The 19833-nt window shown below is 47.5% G+C and overlaps 1 protein-coding gene across 1 annotated transcript in view; it reads left to right on the forward strand.

The window, feature by feature from the left end:
• Nucleotides 1-19406, forward strand: part of ogfod3 (2-oxoglutarate and iron dependent oxygenase domain containing 3) — a 22874-nt gene extending 3468 nt beyond the window's left edge. The window contains exons 4-9 of the mRNA XM_030339448.1: nucleotides 1015-1057; nucleotides 1678-1742; nucleotides 2668-2724; nucleotides 3775-3928; nucleotides 12252-12375; nucleotides 18210-19406. Of these exons, the coding sequence (XP_030195308.1) occupies nucleotides 1015-1057; nucleotides 1678-1742; nucleotides 2668-2724; nucleotides 3775-3928; nucleotides 12252-12375; nucleotides 18210-18346 (580 nt within the window). The 3' untranslated portion in view covers nucleotides 18347-19406. The remainder of the gene's footprint in view (nucleotides 1-1014; nucleotides 1058-1677; nucleotides 1743-2667; nucleotides 2725-3774; nucleotides 3929-12251; nucleotides 12376-18209) is intronic.
• Nucleotides 19407-19833: the final 427 nt, after the last annotated feature.

Raw genomic sequence — 19833 nt, forward strand, 5'->3', positions numbered from 1 at the left:
AGACCAATCCCATTCTACCCTCCCTTCCAAGCTTAACATGTCCCGCCATATATTTAATACTGCTCCTTCTCAAAATGTTCTCTCATCTGCCCTCCGTGATTTCCATGTCCATGTGATGCAGTAGTAGAGCGTGAGGAACATGACCCTGGGGTCGCGGATCCAGTCCGGTTAGACCGAGGATTATTGCAGAAATGTGATGAAACGTTGAAACTCTTTCTCGTAGAGACATGTCTGATGATGATTTGGCAAACCTGATTTTATGACACACCTATGCCATTTTACGATATTTGCCAAGCTCATTATTTACAACAAGTTTGAATGACTCCTCCTCCTCAAAACATGGCCAGATCTTCACTGGTCATGATAACTTCCTGTAGTCCAGCTGTAGACAAAGGTCATGTGTGTTGGTGGTTAAATTCTGACCACAACCAAACATTGAGTCAGAAATTTCATGAAATACCGAAGACAGGTTGTAGATGTTTAAAAATGGTTTATTGCAAAGTATGAAGTATAATTGATTCACAGGGACGGTGTTGCATGTTTTCCGTGTAAGATATCTGTCGGGTGTGTTAGTGGTGGCTGGTTAACCAGTGCACATCGATGGTTGAAGGCCAACCAGGTTTGCAGCCTCACCCAGCCCCTGAGTCTGATCAGCCTGGCTCGGGCTAGGTGAGGCTGCCTAGACCAGCCGTCAACCTCACACTCCACAGTTTAAACTCCACAGTAAATCTGCTCTTACGGCAAAGCAATGCATTTTAACATCCTTGGCTACTCACCATTTGATAGTCTGCTCTGGCCCACCGTGCGACTCTCTGGTGGAGCGTGCTAGCCAATGCAGTGCAGGAGGTCTACTGTTTGAATCTTCAAGCAAACGTATTGTGAGACACTGCATGAAATCAATGTATCATCAATCTATGATATTTGGCATTATGCCATGGTCACCCAAAGGTGGACCCAGTTATCGTTTCTTGCAGCTGTATTTATGTTTGTTTCCCTCTTGTTTCTGCACCCCAGGCTGGCAGAGAGAGGGCTGTCTCTGGCCGGCTCAGAGGGAGGAGTAAGTATAAAATCATCATAAAAGTATTAATGATAATACACTAAGAAAACTTATCCTAAGACTTGGTTGAATGGATGCCTGAGTAAGGTCAATACATCACAATAGGCTATAGGAAATGAATCCCTGAAAAGATAGTCATTCTGTGTTTTTCTCAGCTAGAAATTGGAGGAATAGATTTAATTTGTATATGCATCAGTGAGTGTGAGTGTATACTACACTTCTACCTGTAGTAGCATTGTCCTGCCCCTAGGTGGCAGGCTTGTTCAACGAGCATCCGGCTCCGCTTAGTTCACCCCATAGATGAGCCGTGTTGCGCTCTGCCTTCTCGCGCTGTGGCTCCCGGTATGTTCGGACCACAGCCAATTTAAGTGTTGTTTATGGTCCGTGAGGTTGCTAGGCTTGAGAGAGGGGGCCCAACTCGAACTAAGGATTACATTTAGAGGTGTCTGGCCTAGCACTCAACATGCACTAACAAGCAAAGGGTGTTGGAAAGGTCATCCTGTACGTGGTGTTTTGTGGCAGTCAGCGTATTCAACATTTGTATTGCTATTTGCTATTTAATTGAGGGTGTTTATTTGTTGAATGTTTGTTGTTTATGACCTATTTTTTGGTCCACTCAGGCCTCCATCCTCGACTTGCACTCTGGGGCCTTGTCAATGGGCAAGCAGTTTGTTAATATCTATAGGTGAGTCACGCACGCACGCACGCACACATAGACACTCTTCCCCTTATTGTATACACTGTAGGTGGGCATGTTGCAAACTTCTATTCTTCCTCGTTGTTACATCATCTTTGTTTAGCTTCCACTCTGCACTAAATGGATTTATCGCTCTTCCCACTCACAGGCACAATAGTATAGATTGTACACTCTGCACTGATGCATACCCACACAAATAGGCACATTTTTCATATAGAAGTTATGCATCATATTTGTCCGGCCTTGTTTGGCCTTGGGAGCTACGGTTTCTGGCCAGTGACCGGATCATATACCCCCCGTCCTCTTTTCTCCTCTCCTCTCCCCTCTCTCCTCTCCTCTCCTCTCCTCCCCTCTCTCCTCTTTCCCTCCAGTCCTGTCCTCTTTTATCATATCCCCCCCTCTTTTCCTCTCCTCCCTTCACCTCTTCTTTTTTTTCTCCTACTCTTCTCTCCTCCCCTCTCTCCTCTCCCTTCTCCCTTCTCTCTTCTGTCCTCTCCTCCTGTCCTCTCCTCTCCTCTCCTCTCCTCTCCTCTCCTCTCCTCTCCTCTCCTCTCCTCTCCTCCCCTCCCCTCGCTCTCCTCTCCTCTTCAACTCCTTTCCACTCCGCTCCGCTTCTCAGCAACTCCTTTCCTTACCCTTGAGTCACTTCTGGGTCAAAACCGAAACTGACTCTCCAGAGACCAGCTGAGCGTGCCGGTTCCCTCAGTGCCCCCTGCTGGGGACACTACCACACTGTATATGTGCCTCATCGAACTATGACACTTCGTCCGCCATATTGTGCTTGCCTGCTCACCAACTGGTGGCCTGTTGGGTAATTATGCATCGTGTTCAGAATACTGAGGCGGGCGGCTGACGGAACTTAAGTTTTCTCTGGTGTGTGTGCGTGTGTGTGTGTCCTTGTTGGGGTTCTCAGGTACTTTGGCGAGCAGATCGGCGAGGTGTTCACCCAGGAGGACTTCCAGCTCTACAGGTGAACCTCCGGCTTCCTTCTCAGAACCATTCACGCCTTTTCTGAAGTTCCAACATTACTTAAACAAGGGGCGCCTTTATATGCCATCTAGTCTTGCAAAGCCAGACCAAACTACATCAAGTAGAATGGTCTGGAGCCACGCTAACTCGAGCCGTCTATCCGTGGGGAAACTGTGCGGGCCTGTTTTTATTTCTTTAAACCAATCACAATCGTCTAGGGCGGGGCTAAGCCCGGGAAGCAGCAGCGGTGTCCATGCAAAATAGAACATCTTTCTTCCTCAGCAAATGCTGTAAGCAAATCTTTTGCAGTTCTTTGCAATTTTCGACGGAAAGAGCCAAACATGCCAACTTTACAGCGCCGTCAAAGTCCTCTTCAAAACTCGCCATGCTGCCTAGGGGAGGAGTCGCGGCCAAATCCGACGCTAGGCAATAGACGCTGTCCACTTCCGTTCAGCCAGACTATATGCCATCTGACATTCAAAGGAAAGGTTACCACACTAATTGCATAGCTTTCTAACAGCTTGTCGGAATATTCCTATTTTTTACATTATAGCCAGCTCTATTTTAGTGTGTGTGTGTGTGTGTGTGTGTGTGTGTGTGTGTGTGTGTGTGTGTGTGTGTGTGTGTGTGTGTGTGTGTGTGTGTGTGTGTGTGTGTGTGTGTGTGTGTATACGTGCACCTACCAGCTTCCGCCAAAAATACTCAAGAGTCAATTTGTCCAGAGTTCACCTAGTAGATGATGTAGCTTCCCCCTCCCAGAGCCCTCTTACGAACTAACTGTATGTTGTACGACCGGGCACTTAAAAATAGGCAATATGTAGCGTCTTACCCTAGCTGTCTTTGTTGTATACGGGGAATGGGTTAACCTAGGGATATTTTAGAGCTTGGCACTTGGTTCTATAAACATCCTTACTGTACTGACAGAGATAAATTGTTTCTCTTTCATCTGATTAATGTACTTATTGTAAGTCACTTTGGATTAAGCGTCTGCTCGCTGTTGAGGGCCTTAATGTAAATGATAATGTCTGGGTTTGTCGCGTGTTTTGCGCAGCGACGTGCGCGCCCGCATCCAGGCAGTGGTGGCGGAGACGTTCGGTCTGGACCCGGCGCTCATGTTCCTCACCAAGCCCACCTTCTTCTCCCGGATCAACAGCACGGTCGCCCAGACGCAGCACGACGAGTACTGGCACCCGCACATCGACAAGGTGACGCGCGCACACACAGACGCAGACGCGCGCACGCACACGCACGGACACGCACGGACACTCACTCCACGGCATGCACACATTGCGCATCCGCCTCATACACAATCCGACTCTCCCTCTCACGCACACACACACACAGCCCTGTGTTTAACCTTAAGACCAGATGGGCTCGAGGGCGGGTGGAAATGAGAACCGAACGCTGATCATCATCAGAATAACCGAGTGGGAGGTTTCTCCCAGGGCGGTTAAAGCTAGAGGAGGCCATTTATTTTTGAAGCATTTTTTGTCCTGTTTCTTGATGTTCCCTTTACATCCCGACAGAAATCCATAAATCAGAAGCTCTGACAATATAAGGGAACAGATCCGGTGTCTGTGACCGTTGCAGCCTTGTTATAAGCCGGTCCTATCGCTTAATTCGGCCAGAATGAGATGATTGGATGGTCTGCCTGTCTGTCTACCTACCTTCCCGGCTTCCTGCGCACTCTGCCTTTGACTCTTCCACAAGGCGAGATGTGTGTTGGTTTTGGGTTTTTCAGTTGGTTACTCTCAGAGTCGATCTTATTTTTGGCTGGTTTCTCCACATCGCTTACCCTCGCTTTAAAGCTGACATCCACAGCAGAGAAATAACAAACTGTCCTTGGACTGTCAGCAGCACATAGTCACGTCACCGATGTCTGCATCCACTACAAAGGCTAATGTCGCAAGTCTGTGGTACACTGCGAAAAATAATCTGCCTGTCAAAACAAGAAATTCTGCAAACACACCACACTAATCCTTACAGCAGGCATGTATTGAGACATTTCTACTTTATTTCTACTTTAAAGAAAACTAATCGAATTCACTAGGAACCCATTCCTCTTGAAATAACGATGCGATAAATTTCTCATTACTCTGTCTGGGCTGTGAAATGCATCAGTGAAAAACGTCAGGGACTGAACACGGACCTAACGGTTCTTTTCATTTATTAAACCAACACTTTGCTCTTACAACACGCTCATTCAACCAGGAAGACGCAACCCAAGAAGAATGACTCGAGGAGATGAAAGTCATTAAATAAGGAGACCACTTTAAACCCTCATTTATAGAAACAAGACTATTCTCTTCCTTATTACATTTTCACCTGCCAGGATGCAGTCCAGACAGAGGAGTTTGGGGGGGGGGGGGTTCAGTGTGTAGCAGGCTGTTTGGCGTTCATAGAGCGTAGTGGTCAGGCCGGACGGGCAGTTTGAACGTGGCCATTCCCAGCACAATAGGAGAGTACCATTCAGTGACTCGACTGGGATTCAAGCCATCACCAGTAGTAAGTAGCCTGTAGCCAGTGCAGCGTGTGATCAGCCCAGTGGTCTAGTTGGCAGTGTGTCTCATCAACTTAGCTGTCAGTTCGGACGACTTTAGGGTCATCTGGGCACAAGCTTCTCGTTGCTGCTCCTTCATCAATACTTAATTTCACTTTTAACTTCGAAGATTTAATCTTAATCTTGATGTATTCGTACAAGAAAGCTGGAGACGGACGTGATTACATTTTTATTGGAAATGCAAGATATTGAACGAACCAGACATCCATAGAATAGTAATGCAGTCCAACTTTCTGAAACTTGATGAATATCAGATTCTCTTAATTGATTTTTTAAAGTTGGTAATGGACAATCATTTATGTGTGTTTGCAGTTTATCCGTTGCCATATGACGGCCTTTTAGCAATAAAACATGCTCACAATTAATTTTTTTACCATAAGTTAGTTACAGTCTACAAATTAAGAAACTTATCGACCCCAGATGGAAAATTTGGGTTAAAATTACAATCAACCAATAGACAGAACTTTTGTTTAACACCTGTGTTTAATGAGTTAATTAAAGCAGTAGGGGTAAGTAGGGTTAAGCATCTTGCACGGGGATGCCTCTACAGAAAGAGGAGGAGCCTGACCCCCTAACCGCGAGACTACCCAGCCCCAAGCGTAGTTCTGGGCACAGTGGTCTCCGACTCTGAACGCTCACCCTCCAGTCAGTCCGAACAAATCAAACAGGAAAAGTTAAACATGCTCTCAGTTTCAACGCTGCGACATCTGAACCCCCCCCACCCCCATCCACGCATCCTTAGAACCTCGGCAGCCAATCGTTGACGGATGACATCATGTCCGATAGATAGGTGCTAGTCATACGTCGGCCTGCTGGTGTGAGCGCTGGTTCCAGTAGAGCAGGGGTCTCAAACTCGCGGTCCGGGGGGCAAATTAAGGCCCGTGGGATGATATTTTGTGGCCCCCTACTTGACCTCAAAGTTTAGTGTTGGTGCGGCCAAAAACCAGTGGCGACAAAAAAATAACAAAGGACGCTAAAATGTCCCGGTTTCCACCAACCGCTATGAAATGTCCCCTCTAGTCAGCGATTACATAGCCAACGTGATCTAATTATAGCCCGATCATTAACTTAGATTGGATCGGTCGTGCTCTCCTGCAGTAGAGTGTGAGGAGCTGGTGTCGGCTGGAGGAATGTAGCGGCGGTGTGATGGTGGGCGTCTGAGGCTCTCCCACCAGGGTGCCGGCGACAGGTGGCAGGGTGCTGTGGGAGGTAGCGCTCGTTTCATAGGTCTGGGATCGATGTGGTGGAAATGATTCGAAAGATTTTATGGAAATGTCCACTTGCTTACATACTTTCTAGGGATTGAGTTGTCGGTTGTATCTCCCACTGTTTTGTTTTGCGCTGGTTTTGTTTTGTGCCGCAAGGCATTTCCACCTGCATTGTCTGTGTTGTCGTTCAGTATTTGGAATGGAAGGTAATTGGATTGAGGGCGATGCAGAGACGGTGGATGTTGTGACGCCAGAGAGCCTTTAAAAAGCTTTGGGGAGCGTTGTTGGAGCATTGTTGGAGTATGCGTGTGTGTATGTGTGTGTGTGTCTGTGTCCTTGAGCTTATATGTGTGGTATTATGTTTAGTATTTACTTTTTATTATGTTTGTCATTATATGTAAGGACCCCCTCGAAAATGAGATGGTGCTTCTCAAGGGGCTAACCTTGAAATAAAGAAATAGTTACGGCAGGTGAACGTCCTTGAGGGCCCCCCTTCTGCCCGCCCAGTATCTGAGTCACAGTCGGCCCTGGCGCTCTCAGTTCCCCCCCATGGAATTTTTGTATCTTGTAAACATGTTCTATGGAAATGTCCGCTATATTGTGCTTTCCAGCACAATTGCTTTGAATTCTAAACCCGCAGGAATGTAGAAAGCATTCGTCTCTAGGTGCAGTCGTAGTCTTTATTGGTTATTTATTTTTTGTTTTAAAGAATTAGCATTCTATCAAATCATTCTTTTTTTTATTTATAAAAATGTCTTGAACTTGAATAGAATGTCTATTTCCCTCGCTGGACATCCTGTGGGTACCGAAAGTAAAAAAAACTTGGTATCAGCTCTTACTGCTTACTTTCCCTCCTTTCTCCCTCGGTTCTCTCTCGGTTCCCCTTCGGTCCTCTCTCGGTCCTCTCCCGTCCTCTCTCGGTTCTCTCTCGGTTCCCCCTCTGTTCTCTCGGTTCCCCCTCAGTTCTCTCTCGGTTCCCCCTCTGTTCTCTCGGTTCCCCCTCTGTTCTCTCGGTTCCCCCTCTGTTCTCTCGGTTCACCCTCTGTTCTCTCGGTTCCCCCTCAGTTCTCTCTCGGTTCCCCCTCTGTTCTCTCGGTTCCCCCTCTGTTCTCTCGGTCCCCCCTCTGTTCTCTCGGTTCTCCCTCGGTTCCCCTCTGTCTCTCTCAACTCTCCCTCGGTTCTCCCTTGGTTCTCTCTCTGTCCCTCTCGGTTCGCTCTCTGTTCCCCCTCTCTTCCGCCTCCATTCTCCCTCTGTTGCCCCTCAGTTCTCTTGGTTCTCTCGGTTCTCTCGGTTCCCCTCCTGTCCCAGCGGCTCCAGCGGCCTTCGTGCTTTAAAGAGCAGTCGGGTGATTAGCACACAGACAACACCTGCTCTGCCCCCCCCCCCCCCTCCCCCCCTCACTCTTCCAATCAGGCCCCAGTGACCACACCCCCACTTACCGAACCCCCCCCCCACAAACACACTCATGACTAGTCAACAATTAAGCCCTGATTAGCGCTCCCTCAGCTGGTCGAGCCGCTCCCAGGCTCCGCCCACGCCGCCCGGTGGATTCCCACGGGGGACTCCGTGGAAGAGACACCGGGCTCACTCTGTCTCTCGGCCGTAGCGCTGCAGATTAGTCCCTCACAGGCCTAAGCCCCGTGGTTGTCGGTGCGCTCCCAGCCGGAGTCTCCACTCCCAGAGACCAGATTCAGCCCTCGCCTCGTCATCGCATCCCCCCCCCCCCCCCCCCCCGACACAGATCAGCGCTCAACCGCGATAGCAAAACAACCCCTCAGACTGTCACACCCCGCCCGATGGAAGGAGCCCTCCTCAAGTCACCTATCCCACCCAACATCTCATTCTGAAGACAGCCTCTGAACACTGCAATGCGGACACTAAACCAACACCAGCCTCACAGTTCAGAGCAATCCCATGCATGGTGCACTGCAGTAGGAACGTGCTTGCACGTCTTTCTATGTATTGAGTTATCGGTTGTATCTCCAACTCTTCTGGTGTTGTTTACAGCTGATACGCCGCAAGGCAATTCTTCCTGCATTGTCTGTGTTATCGTTCAGCTTCTGAATGGAATTGGATTGAGGGCGATGCAGAAGGCTGTGGATGTTGTGAAGTCAGCGAGCCTTTAAAACCCACGCGCATATTTAGTTAGCCTTACAGTGGAACACTTCAACAAACCCCTACAACAATCAATGAAGCTACACGCATGACCATGAATGCAAAAATACTTGAACTTAAAAGTTGAAATAGCCATCGGTTAAATATTTTCAAGGAATCGAACAACTTCTTTAAAAATGGGAGCCAGCTAAAGAATATTCTGGTAAACCTCAGAGTTCCCTGTCATTCGAACACGGAAACAGGTACATGTCAAGATTCGGGTTGTTGAGGTCTCGATGAATCTGACCTGTGCTGTTTGAATCATTTTATTTTCTGTGAGACTTCAGCATGGGTTCAAGGACACGGTTCCCTACGGGGATGTTGAAGTATCTAATCTTATCGTGTCATTCATAACAAATATGTTGCAACCGGGGTAAAGACATGTGCATGTTTCTTTGCCCTAACTATCCAGAACCCCAAAAACAAATGATTCTGTTGCTTTTGTGATACAAGATTAATGATGAAAGCCTTCTGGCAAGCAAATATGAACAAACGTGCTGTTCAAATAAAAAAAGAACACGATTCACACAGGCACACAGGCACAGAGGCACACACACAAAAAACAAAAAACGGCGCACATTGTATGCGGAGACGGATTGAAACGGAATCAAATTATGATCCAAGCCGTAATAGAGCGTTTTAGCATAAAGTTGATGCATCATCTTTATGCATCAACTTCATCGATCGCTAAAACAGTAATGAAACGACAGCTCTAAATGCTTGGGCAACGAGCCAACGATCGCCGAACCAGCAGAAACAGTGCCACTATATTTAACCTCCCGCTGCTAAATGGAGACATGGAGACGCACTGCCCCCCGGATTACGCAGACCATCAGAGAGTGGGTGGGCGCTCCAAATAGAAACCAACGGCCTGTCTGATGTGCAATCATCGCTGACCTTTGGGGATGGGGAAAGGGCAGCAAACGCAACACAAACTGCAGGCTAAACTGAGACGATGTACGTTGTACTGAGACATTGGATGTACATCATTACCTAATGACATATTTTGGTATGTAGACGTTTACCAATAGGGTAGGGAATTTTATAATTCATATTTTTATACATTTTATATTTATATTTGACTATGGTAACATTATTATTTTTCCTTTTCAATTATTATCCTATGGCAGTGTGAAAGTTGGCAGATCTCCCACGTCAATAAAGTTACAATAAGCATTTTTTAATTGACTTGGAGAGGGGGAGGAGAGACTGAGAGAGGCTGAGAAGGTGAGATGAAGAAAGAGGGCTAGAGAGAGAGAGAGAGAGAGAGAGAGAGAGAGAGAGAGAGAGAGAGAGAGAGAGAGAGAGAGAGAGAGAGAGAGAGAGAGAGAGAGAGAGAGAGAGAGAGAGAGAGAGAGAGAGAGAGAGAGAGATGCTGACATAAATTTTGAGCGGTATTTTTTAGAGATGGAGAGATAAGAGTGTTAATGAGGATGGAGAGATGGAGAAAGTTAGACGAGAGAGGGAGGGCGAGAGCTAGGTGCTGTCCGCAGGCAGAGGCATCTCTCCCCCCTCCCCCCCTTACCCTCTGCTCCCCGTCGCCCTGACAGCTGCTGAGATTGGAATTCAAAAAGCCCCCCCCCCCCCCCCCCCCACACACACCTCAGTTTGGCCGGTCTAATTGCTCTCCTCGTAATTTAAATGCAAATTCCTTCAGACGCCTTTAGCGGCATATTCCCCCGCTCATCCATCATGACGTCATTGTCTCCGCGACGGAGCTTATCGCCGGCCCGCTGGACCGAGGGTGGAGGTGGGAGGGTTTTTTTTTGGGGGGGGGCAGTTATTGACCTCATGGATGGTGACTCAGAGGTCACCTAGACTCTTACTCACTTATGTTTGCTGTGTGTCCTTGCCCTTAAAAATAGTACGGAGCACCGTGTAGTTCAGTTCAGTTCAGTTTAACTTTATTGTCCCAAAAAGGGAAACTTGTCTTGCAGTCAGGTACACATAAAAACATAAAAACACAATAGCATAGGAGTAGCATCTTCTCCTAGTTGTGTTGTCTACGGGGAATGGGTTAACCTAGTGATTGTTAGTGCTTGGCACTTGGTTCTATGAACATCCTTACTGTGCCGACATGTTGTTGTTTCTCTTTCTTCTGACCAATGTACTTAGGATGAAAGCGTCTGCTAAATGCGTTTTATTATTCTTTTTTCGTTGCTGTTGGACCTCACGTGAACAGTTGGTGAAACAATGAGCTCACGGCTCCGATCAGACCTCAGTTCTGCTGTGTGTGATGTTGAACCCAAAGCACTGGCAGGAAAAACCAGATCCAACTTTCTCTGTGTCTCAACCGAAATCGAGGAGACGTTTTGTTACAACAGTACCGCAGACCATTGCATGAACCCTAAGCCAAACCAATCGACACCCGAACTGCAGTTCTGAAGGATTGTGGGTTCACTCTCTCACTCTGATGCGGGCCTTCCGACCTTCCAAGCTTTCTTCGTATCGGGGAGTCCTTGTTCCTGCCAAGGCACTCCGGTCCACTTTCCAATTCACCCCCTGGCTCCTCATCACACAACGACTAACCAGGATTGATTTTAAACCTCTTCAAAGTGTGTGTGTGTCTGTTTCTGTGTGTCTGTTTCTGTTTCTGTGTGTGTGTCTCTGTATCTGTCTGTGTTTGTCTCTCTGTTTCTGTGTGTGTCTCTCTCTGTTTTTGTGTGTGTTTGCCTGCGAGTCTGTGTGTGTGTGTGTGTGTGTGTGTGTGTGTGTGTGTGTGTGTGTGTGTGTGTGTGTGTGTGTGTGTGTGTGTGTGTGTGTGTGTGTGTGTGTGTGTGTGTGTGTGTGTTCGAGTCTCTATTTCTTTGTGTTTCTATGTGCGTGTCTCTCTGTTTTTGTGTGTGTGTGTGCTAGTCTCTCTCTATTTCTGTGTGTGTCTCTCTCTATTTCTGTGTGTGTGTGTCTCTCTCCCTCTCTATTTCTGTGTGTCTCCCTCTCTGTTTGTGTGTCTCTCTGTTTCTGTCTGTGTGTGTGTGTGTCTCTCTCTCTCTCTGTTTGTGTGTGCCTCTATTTCTGTGTGTGTGTGTGTCTCTGTTTCTGTGTGTGTGTGTGTGTCTCTCTCTCTGTTTGTGTTTGTCTGTGTGTGTGTGTGTGTGTGTGTGTGTGTGTGTGTGTGTCTCTCTGTTTCTGTGTGTGTGTCTCGCTCTCTCTCTCTGTGTGTGTGTGTCTGTGTGTGCGCTCCCCCACCCTCAGACGTTATGTTCCTCCTGGGTGCTCATCAAGCTCCTGATGGGGCTAATCGATGCGTCTCGGCTGTCTGGATCATGTGTCCGGCTGAGGCGCTTAGTGTCGTCTGTTCCCCTGGCTCGTTCAGCTCTCCTCGCCTATGCACACCTTTATTTATTAGAGACGTTTCCCTATTGAAACCATTAGGAAGCCTAATTACATTTCCTCATTGGTGCTGAAATCTGTCCGTCCGTCCGTCCGTCCGTCCGTCCGTCCGTCCGTCCGTCCTTCTTTCTTTCTTTCTTTCTTTCTTTCTTTCTTTCTTTCTTTCTTTCTTTCTTTCTTTCTTTCTTTCTTTCTTTCTTTCTTTCTTTCTTTCTTTCTTTCTTTCTTTCTTTCTCTTTTAAACCAGTTCTGTCTCTGTCCCTTCCCCCCAGGTGACCTATGGATCCTTCGACTACACCTCCCTCCTCTACCTGTCGGACTACGGCTCTGACTTCGGCGGCGGGCGGTTCATCTTCATGGACGCCAGTGGGAACCGGACGGTGGAACCCCGCACAGGTCAGCCCGTGTTCCCAGGACGCTCCTTAGAGCCAACAGCTGGTGGAGGAATGCATTATTTTGGACGAGGATAATGAATTTTGCCCCCCGATGGAAACCTGGTCACCGACGTCCAGTTACATCTTTATAATTGGACGCATTTAGATGGTTCAGCGTCCGGGTCATCGATCAATCTTTAATTTACTTTCATGTCAATTATCGCACGTTTTCTACTGGTTTGTATCGTTTCCATTCATTTGTGTTTCAGTCGTTGATTATTTCTGATATATAGGGAAGGCCAATTTATTTTGTTAGTCATTTGGGGACAGAAATATTTTTGGCCATCATCTTCATCACCTTCATCCATTTACCAATTACCAACGTCCAATCATCACACAGTAATACAACGGCTGTGAAATAAAATTATAAACGCTTTGGCGATACAATATGCATCTTCCCTTAATAGCTTGTTTTTGTTGTGGATTAAGCCTTAACAACACTTAGCGGTCCTAGTTGGACTCTAGACCAAGGGGAGACCGTCCTGAGTTGAGTTCACCTTCTCGTAGGTCTTTTTCAACAAATGTTTGGACCAATCAGAGCGGGGGGCCGGGAGTTTACATTCAAGACGAAGCAAGCGGAGAGTAAATAAGTAAGAAACGATGATGGAGACGAGGAAGGAGTAGCAATTTACCTAAAATACAAAAATGAAACGGACTGAATGACAACGTTAAAAGATGAACAGAAGTCTTTTCTCAGAGGAGAATATGATTCGGTTGGGTTGTCAAGTTCTGGTCGGTGATCGATTGGTTTCTTGATATGCACTCTTTATCCATTACTTTCGCGGGCGGGAGGGACAAATGCAGACTAATGTATTACATTTGAGTGATAGGCTATATAATGTTAGGAATGACATTATTTATTATTAAAATTAATACGAATTTGGTTCATTAGCATGTTCGCTCAAGTTGAAATATTTGAACTTTGATGCATATTCCGCTGGATGCTGAATCGCGCGAGTGGCATATTCGCTTTGCTTTTGATGTGAACGCCCCTTAACGCTGCACCCATATTGGGAAATCTGTTGCTTCGTGGCCGAGGCCCGTCCGATTTTCACGGCTCAACACAAGTGGGCATCTGGGTGGTGAAGAGACGTCCGCAGGCAGACTGAGTAGGAAAAAGACCTGTGAAGTGTGACTGGAGACCCAGGCTATTCAACCCTCTCTGAAGGATGGCACCAAGGACAGGGTACCCGCGTGTTCTCTGAAGTACTCAATCAGCATTGATTGATATTGTGGGGGCATCCTGAAGTGAAGCCAGTTCAGATCAAGGCAGTTGTAGCTACAGGGGTTGACTCAGTTTTTCTGTGATGAGTGAATGATTGAACCTTTCGTGCGTCGCTGAAGGAGTACGGCCACAAACAAACAAAACATTTCTATTGAGGACAGACGATGGATATGATTTTAGATAAACCTTTGACTCGCTCTTCGTTTGAGCTTCGTTAAACAGAATCTACTGGCAATTACGAGAGTGCAATATCAGGACATCTGGTGGTCTCTCTCTATGGGGGGCTGCTTTGACAAAGCACAGACTTGGCTCCTAATTAGTTTGCTCATCAAATACACTCTCTTATTTTGGTGCACTTACAGAAAACAAAGAGGGCGTAAGCCCGTGTAAAGCGCTGATCCTGGACCCCGCGGAGCAGACGGATTAGAAGACCTTAATTGAAAAGGCTCGTCGCGGGACGCAGTTTGTAATATTCGGGCGAAGCCGTTTAGAAACGGTTTGTTTAACCACGCAGAGGAGGGCGATGCAGGGAGGGAACCATGTTTAGCGCTGATTTATTTAAAGCCAAAATGTCATTACATTTACACCTACATTCTGGGCATTTAGCCGACGCTATTTATCCAAATATTTGTCAGAAGAAAGAAACAACAATATATAGCTGGCGTTATAGTAAGGATGTTCATAGAACCAAGCACCAACGATGGCTAGGTTATCCCCTTCCCCGTATACAACAAAGACAGCTAGGATAAGACGCTGCACAATGCTCGGTTCTATTTTTAAGTGCCAGGGCGTACAATAAACAATAAGTGCGTGAGAGGGGTGTGTGTGTGTGTGTGTGTGTGTGGGGGGGGGGGGGGGGGGTGTAAGTGGGGAGGCTATGCAGAGTGTAGGTGAACTCTGAACACGTGAGTCTCGAGTCTTTTGCAGAAGCTGGTGAGCGACTCTGCGGTCCTTTCCTTGCTCTTAGCGATGGCGGTGCCAACGCGTGGTCCGACCAACGCATGGAATTAGGCGGCCGCAGTTCCATTGACCGCCTTGTAGGCGTGCATTAGTTTCTCCCCGTTTACCGTCTGATTACGATCGTCCTAGAGGCAGTGTGACTGTGGCTGAACCCCGTCTGATAGGGTCCTCCGAACGGAGACCTACTCCCACCACAAAGCCCGGTCCGCTAGACTGAGGAATGTCGTCTACTGATTACCCTTTTCGTCGGCTCGTAAAGCACAACATCAATCTTAAGTTTTCACTTGATGAACACCTAGAGGGGTAACGCTATTCCGCCAGCCAACGGCGAACGCTCCCATCGATCCTCCACCACGGCCCGAGCCAGGGTTCCCTCTGTGACGCGAGGAGACGGCCTTCTTCTGTTCTTCTGTCTTGAGAAGAAAATACCCATGGAACACACGCTCGTACCTAAGCAGAAGAAGTAGAGAGATACGAGCATCAAAGTGGAACCAAAGAAAGACTCGTTCACACGAGTCTTTGAAGCATCAGGCAGAGGAAGGCTCAATGCTGGTTGTTCCACATACTTCGCAAACGACACAACGCGGGAGTATTGGGCAGCTCGTTGCTAGGGGGTGGCCGGCAGCGTCGTCGGGGTTGTCGGTAATGGCCTGACGGAGCCTTTGATTCCAGAGATGGTTCTGATGGCGTGGGAGGCGGCGGCACTGTCCCGTCCTCTCTGACAGCCCGGGCCGACCACACTGTAATGATCACGTCTATCTCCAGAGTGCGTCTGGCAGCCCTCCTCAGCCGTGTTTGAACAGGATTTCAATATTTGAGTTGAGTGAGTGAGCCCGTCATTTGGGTTGCTCTCTGATGACTGTCTCTCCGTCTCTTGTCTCCGTCTCGCTCTCGCTCTCTCTCTGAGGGCTAGCATGTTCCAGAGATCATTAGCGTTGGATAGCTCCGCGAGGGATGGAGGGATGGAGTCACGGGGAACTGCACTCCGTTGGTTCAGAGAGCTGAAGTGTGACATCAAGCAGCTGGCATCACAGCCGCCACCGCCGTACCTTTGCTTCCGTTTAACAGCCTCAGTTACCAGCTCCTATCTTGACACGCACACGCACAAACAGACAGACAGAGATACACAGACGCACACAAATACACATGCAGGCACAGGCACACACGCACAGGTGTAGACACAAAGAGACACTCAGGCACAGATCGACAGACAGACAGACAGACACACACAGGCACAGCCCCAAAGAGACACTCAGGCACAGAGAGACAGACAGACGGACACAGGCACAGCCCCAAAGAGACACTCAGGCACAGAGAGACAGACAGACGGACACAGGCACAGACACAAAGAGACACTCAGGCACAGAGACAGACGGACAGGCACAGACACAAAGAGACACTCAGGCACAGAGAGACAGACAGACAGACACAGGCACAGACACAAAGAGACACTCAGGCACAGAGACAGACGGACACACACAGGCACAGACACAAAGAGACACTCAGGCACAGAGAGACAGACAGGCACAGACACAAAGAGACACTCAGGCACAGAGAGACAGACAGACACACACAGGCACAGACCCAAAGAGACACTCAGGCACAGAGAGACAGACAGACAGACACAGGCACTGACACAAAGAGACACTCAGGCACAGAGAGACAGACAGACACACACTCCCTAAAAATGGGGGCACAGCATACGGCAGGTGATTGACAGGTTTCTACTCAAAACGACGTGTTGTGATCATAATCTTAACCCGTGTGTGAATAGTTGTGTGTGTGTGTGTGTGTGCGCGCAGGTGTGTGTGCGCTCCCAGGTGTATGTGTGTGTGTGTTAGGGCAGGTGTGTGTGTGTGTGTGTGTGTGTGTGTGTGTGTGTGTGTGTGTGTGTGTGTGTGTGTGTGTGTGTGTGTGTGTGTGTGTGTGTGTGTGTGTGTGTGTGTGTGTGTGTGTGTGTGTGTGTGTGATCGAGGCCTAGTAAAGCCCAGGGTTTCTGGACGGACTGTCTCGACGTCTTTGACCGGTTCGAGCGTCTCCCGCCATTAGGGTGACGGAGTTAACCGTCCTTCTTTCGGTCTCTGCCCCACAGGGACCTTCTCATTTCTGACGGGCTATGGTTTACTGTCTGGACGATGGACGATGTATAGCTGATCTGTGTGCTGGCGTGGGCGAGAGAAAACACACCCTGGGTCTTTTTGTGACACAACTTCATGTATTTATTCACATACTTTTTCATCTATTATTTTCACTGGAACAACCTCCAGCTGTTTCAGGTATTCAGAAAAGTAGAAAAAATAAATATACATTGTTAGGAAATGACAAACGACACAAAGGACTGACGACACTGAATTGCAGCTAAACCAAGTGGATCGGACCCGCATGCCTATGATGAGTTCTTCCCATTCCTCGAATCACAAGCCAGAACTGAGGCGTTACAATGTCTGCACATGAAAATAACAACGCTATTGCTCCGGTAGGAACTGACATCAACTGAAATGAGTTCAATTCAGTGTTATGAATAGTACCAAATTAGTCCCAATGCTTTTTCCGGCACTTCTATTCATTGAGGCATTTTCGACATGTTTCTAACCATTACCAGGAAGTTAATTTAGAAAATAAATGAATTTGCTGCACTATGATCATGGCAACTTTCACCTGTCGGTAACAAGTACTTTGAAATACAAAATCAACAGTTGATTGACCAGTTGTTTAAACGTCGCAATGAGAAATACGTTCGTCATCATTTCAGAATGCGGGTCGCACAATATTTTAAAGTAGGCAAAAAAACGTTCACGGTTAGTGCAACATGCACCACAGCGACGTCTGAGCGAGAGCCTTCTGTCCAATCTACTGAACATGAACCATCAAAAGTGAATGAAGTTGATTCAGTTCTTTCGAACCATAATCCCGTTTGTTGCGGATTATCTGTGAGGAACCGGGCTGCGTGCTGGCCATTGTTCCCCGTGCCTGTTGACTTTCTCGTGTTGTTTTCAATTCGTCAGACGGATCCTCTCCGTGACTCTCCAGCCCGCTCTTTGTGTTTCACGGCTTCCATTAATCTCCTGCTTTGCTGATTTCCCCTGACGTTCCGGGAGTAAGACTTTGTGCGGGGGGGATAATGATTGCGTTGTTATCCGGAGAGGAACGACACGCAGCAAATTCGGGCACAATCCAGGCTTTATATTCACATTCTTATAACGGGATATCTACTCCACGGTACAAAAACGTGATTTATTCTCTTCACAAAGGATCCGAGCTTTTAAACTTGGATTTCTCTGTACTGTGAGTTTTTGGTTGCAAACAAGCAAACAGAACCGAAAGTTCCTCTTTAAAGGTGGAATAAAACTTTGGACCAAACTGTCCTCTACGGAAACAGCCTGCAGCTTATCTAGTTCGTCCAGTCAACCACTCTCCCCTAGCCTGTGGTTTTAAATATTATGTAGAAATATGTCTATCTGTGACTCTCTGTCTCTCTTAAATATAAAAACATAAATCTGTATTTTGTAAAGTCGATTTTGACTTTTCACAGTTTCTCCTTGCTGGTGGATTCGAGTACTCAACAGCAGTGTTTTTTCTCTTCTCCCCCGTCTCCCCCCTCCTCCCCTCAGGCCGTGTCTCCTTCTTCTCCTCGGGCTCGGAGAACCTGCATCGCGTGGAGCAGGTCACCTGGGGGACCCGCTTCGCCATCACCGTCTCCTTCACCTGCGACCCGGCCCACGCCATCACCGACCCTGCACTGCCCTGACGGCCGGCAGCATCATCACCATGACGACCACGACCCGACCACCGGTCTCGCCTTGCACACCCGCCCCCGCCCCACTCTTCCTCCTCCTTCTCCTCCTCCTCCTCCTCCGTCGTCTACAACTGGTCCTCCTCTTCCTCCTCGTGTCATCGCTAGCCTTTCCTCCTCTTCCTCCGCCTGCTGCTCCTCCTCCTCCTCCAGTCCGTCCAGCCCTAAAGCACAAAGAAGAGGAGGAGAGAGGGAGGAAGGGGGAGGAGGGGTACAAAGAGAAGGAAAATTGGGAAATAAATGAGTGAGCGAATAAAAGATGACAGAGAAGCGAGCAGTGGTTAATTAGGGTAGGGAGGAAGGAAGTGGCGAGAAGGAAAAGGAGACCAGACAGGACACAGTGTGAGTTCTCTGCCTTGAATGTTCCTCTTCATAGCCAACGGATACCCATCGCGTTTCCTATATGGTTTATTCGGTCATGATTGGTTGAGGGGTTGATTGTATGGATGCCAAGCGGATTATGTGATGCTGTTTAGTTGGGGAGCTTTGTGGTTTCTGATGGAGGCCGTGGGGAGCAGGTTTTAGGCTGCTGAGGCGTCTTTTGTACAGGGGCGGCCTTTTTTGTTTTTTACTAGGATTCAAGGGATGTTCTTTTTCGCTTCCTTTTTGTACACCAAACCTTCTTTCGTACCGTCTTTGTACACCATAGAACCACTAGTCCTAGGAAGGTTGTTTTTTTCAGCTTTTCCCTAACCGATTTCTTATATCTTGAATTACTTCATTTTTCGGGAAGGGAGGGCTTAATAGAAAACGCTTCCTGCGGAAATCGTTTTTATGACGGGGGCAGCGATGCGATGTGTCGTTTGGATTCGAGGGCCACAGTTTCCTGAAACCAGAGCTCTTCCCTCCTGAAGATGCAGCCATCAGCGCAATCGCGCCACTTGAACCGGCATCCAGGTCTTTTCTGAGGGACTCCATTACCCACAAGCGCTCTGGGATTTGTACAAGAGCACTTATTGCCGCCAAAGGGGTCATCCGGGGGAGTGTGAAATAAATGGAGGTGAAAGTTAAAGTGGCTCGTCTCTTCGTACTTCTTTCTCTTATATTTTTACAGATGTGTTTATAATGCTGGATCTAATGCATTCCCTAATTTGTTATGGAAGTCTAGAAAATTAAAATCAATCGTTTTGTTTATAATTAAAAGACGATTTTCTTTCATGGTGCGTGTACACAAAGGTAAGAAATTGTGTTCTTAAATGCCCTAAAAAAAGCATTAAAAAAACATACTTTGAACTGCTGTTAAAAATAAGTCTTATTAACATAAGATTGAGGAAATTATAGCAGGCCAGGTAGGGAAAAGTCTCTCTGAAAACTGTTTTTTTACTAGCCAGTGGCGGGTTATTGGTTTATGAATATTTATGCTTTATGTAACCTATAAGCTGTGCAAATTAAGGCATACAGGCACATCAGCTACTCTCTTGTGTGTGAGTCCTCCTATTTAT

This window comes from Gadus morhua, chromosome 18 (genome assembly GCF_902167405.1).
Source record: "Gadus morhua chromosome 18, gadMor3.0, whole genome shotgun sequence".
Taxonomy (NCBI): Eukaryota; Metazoa; Chordata; class Actinopteri; order Gadiformes; family Gadidae; genus Gadus; species Gadus morhua.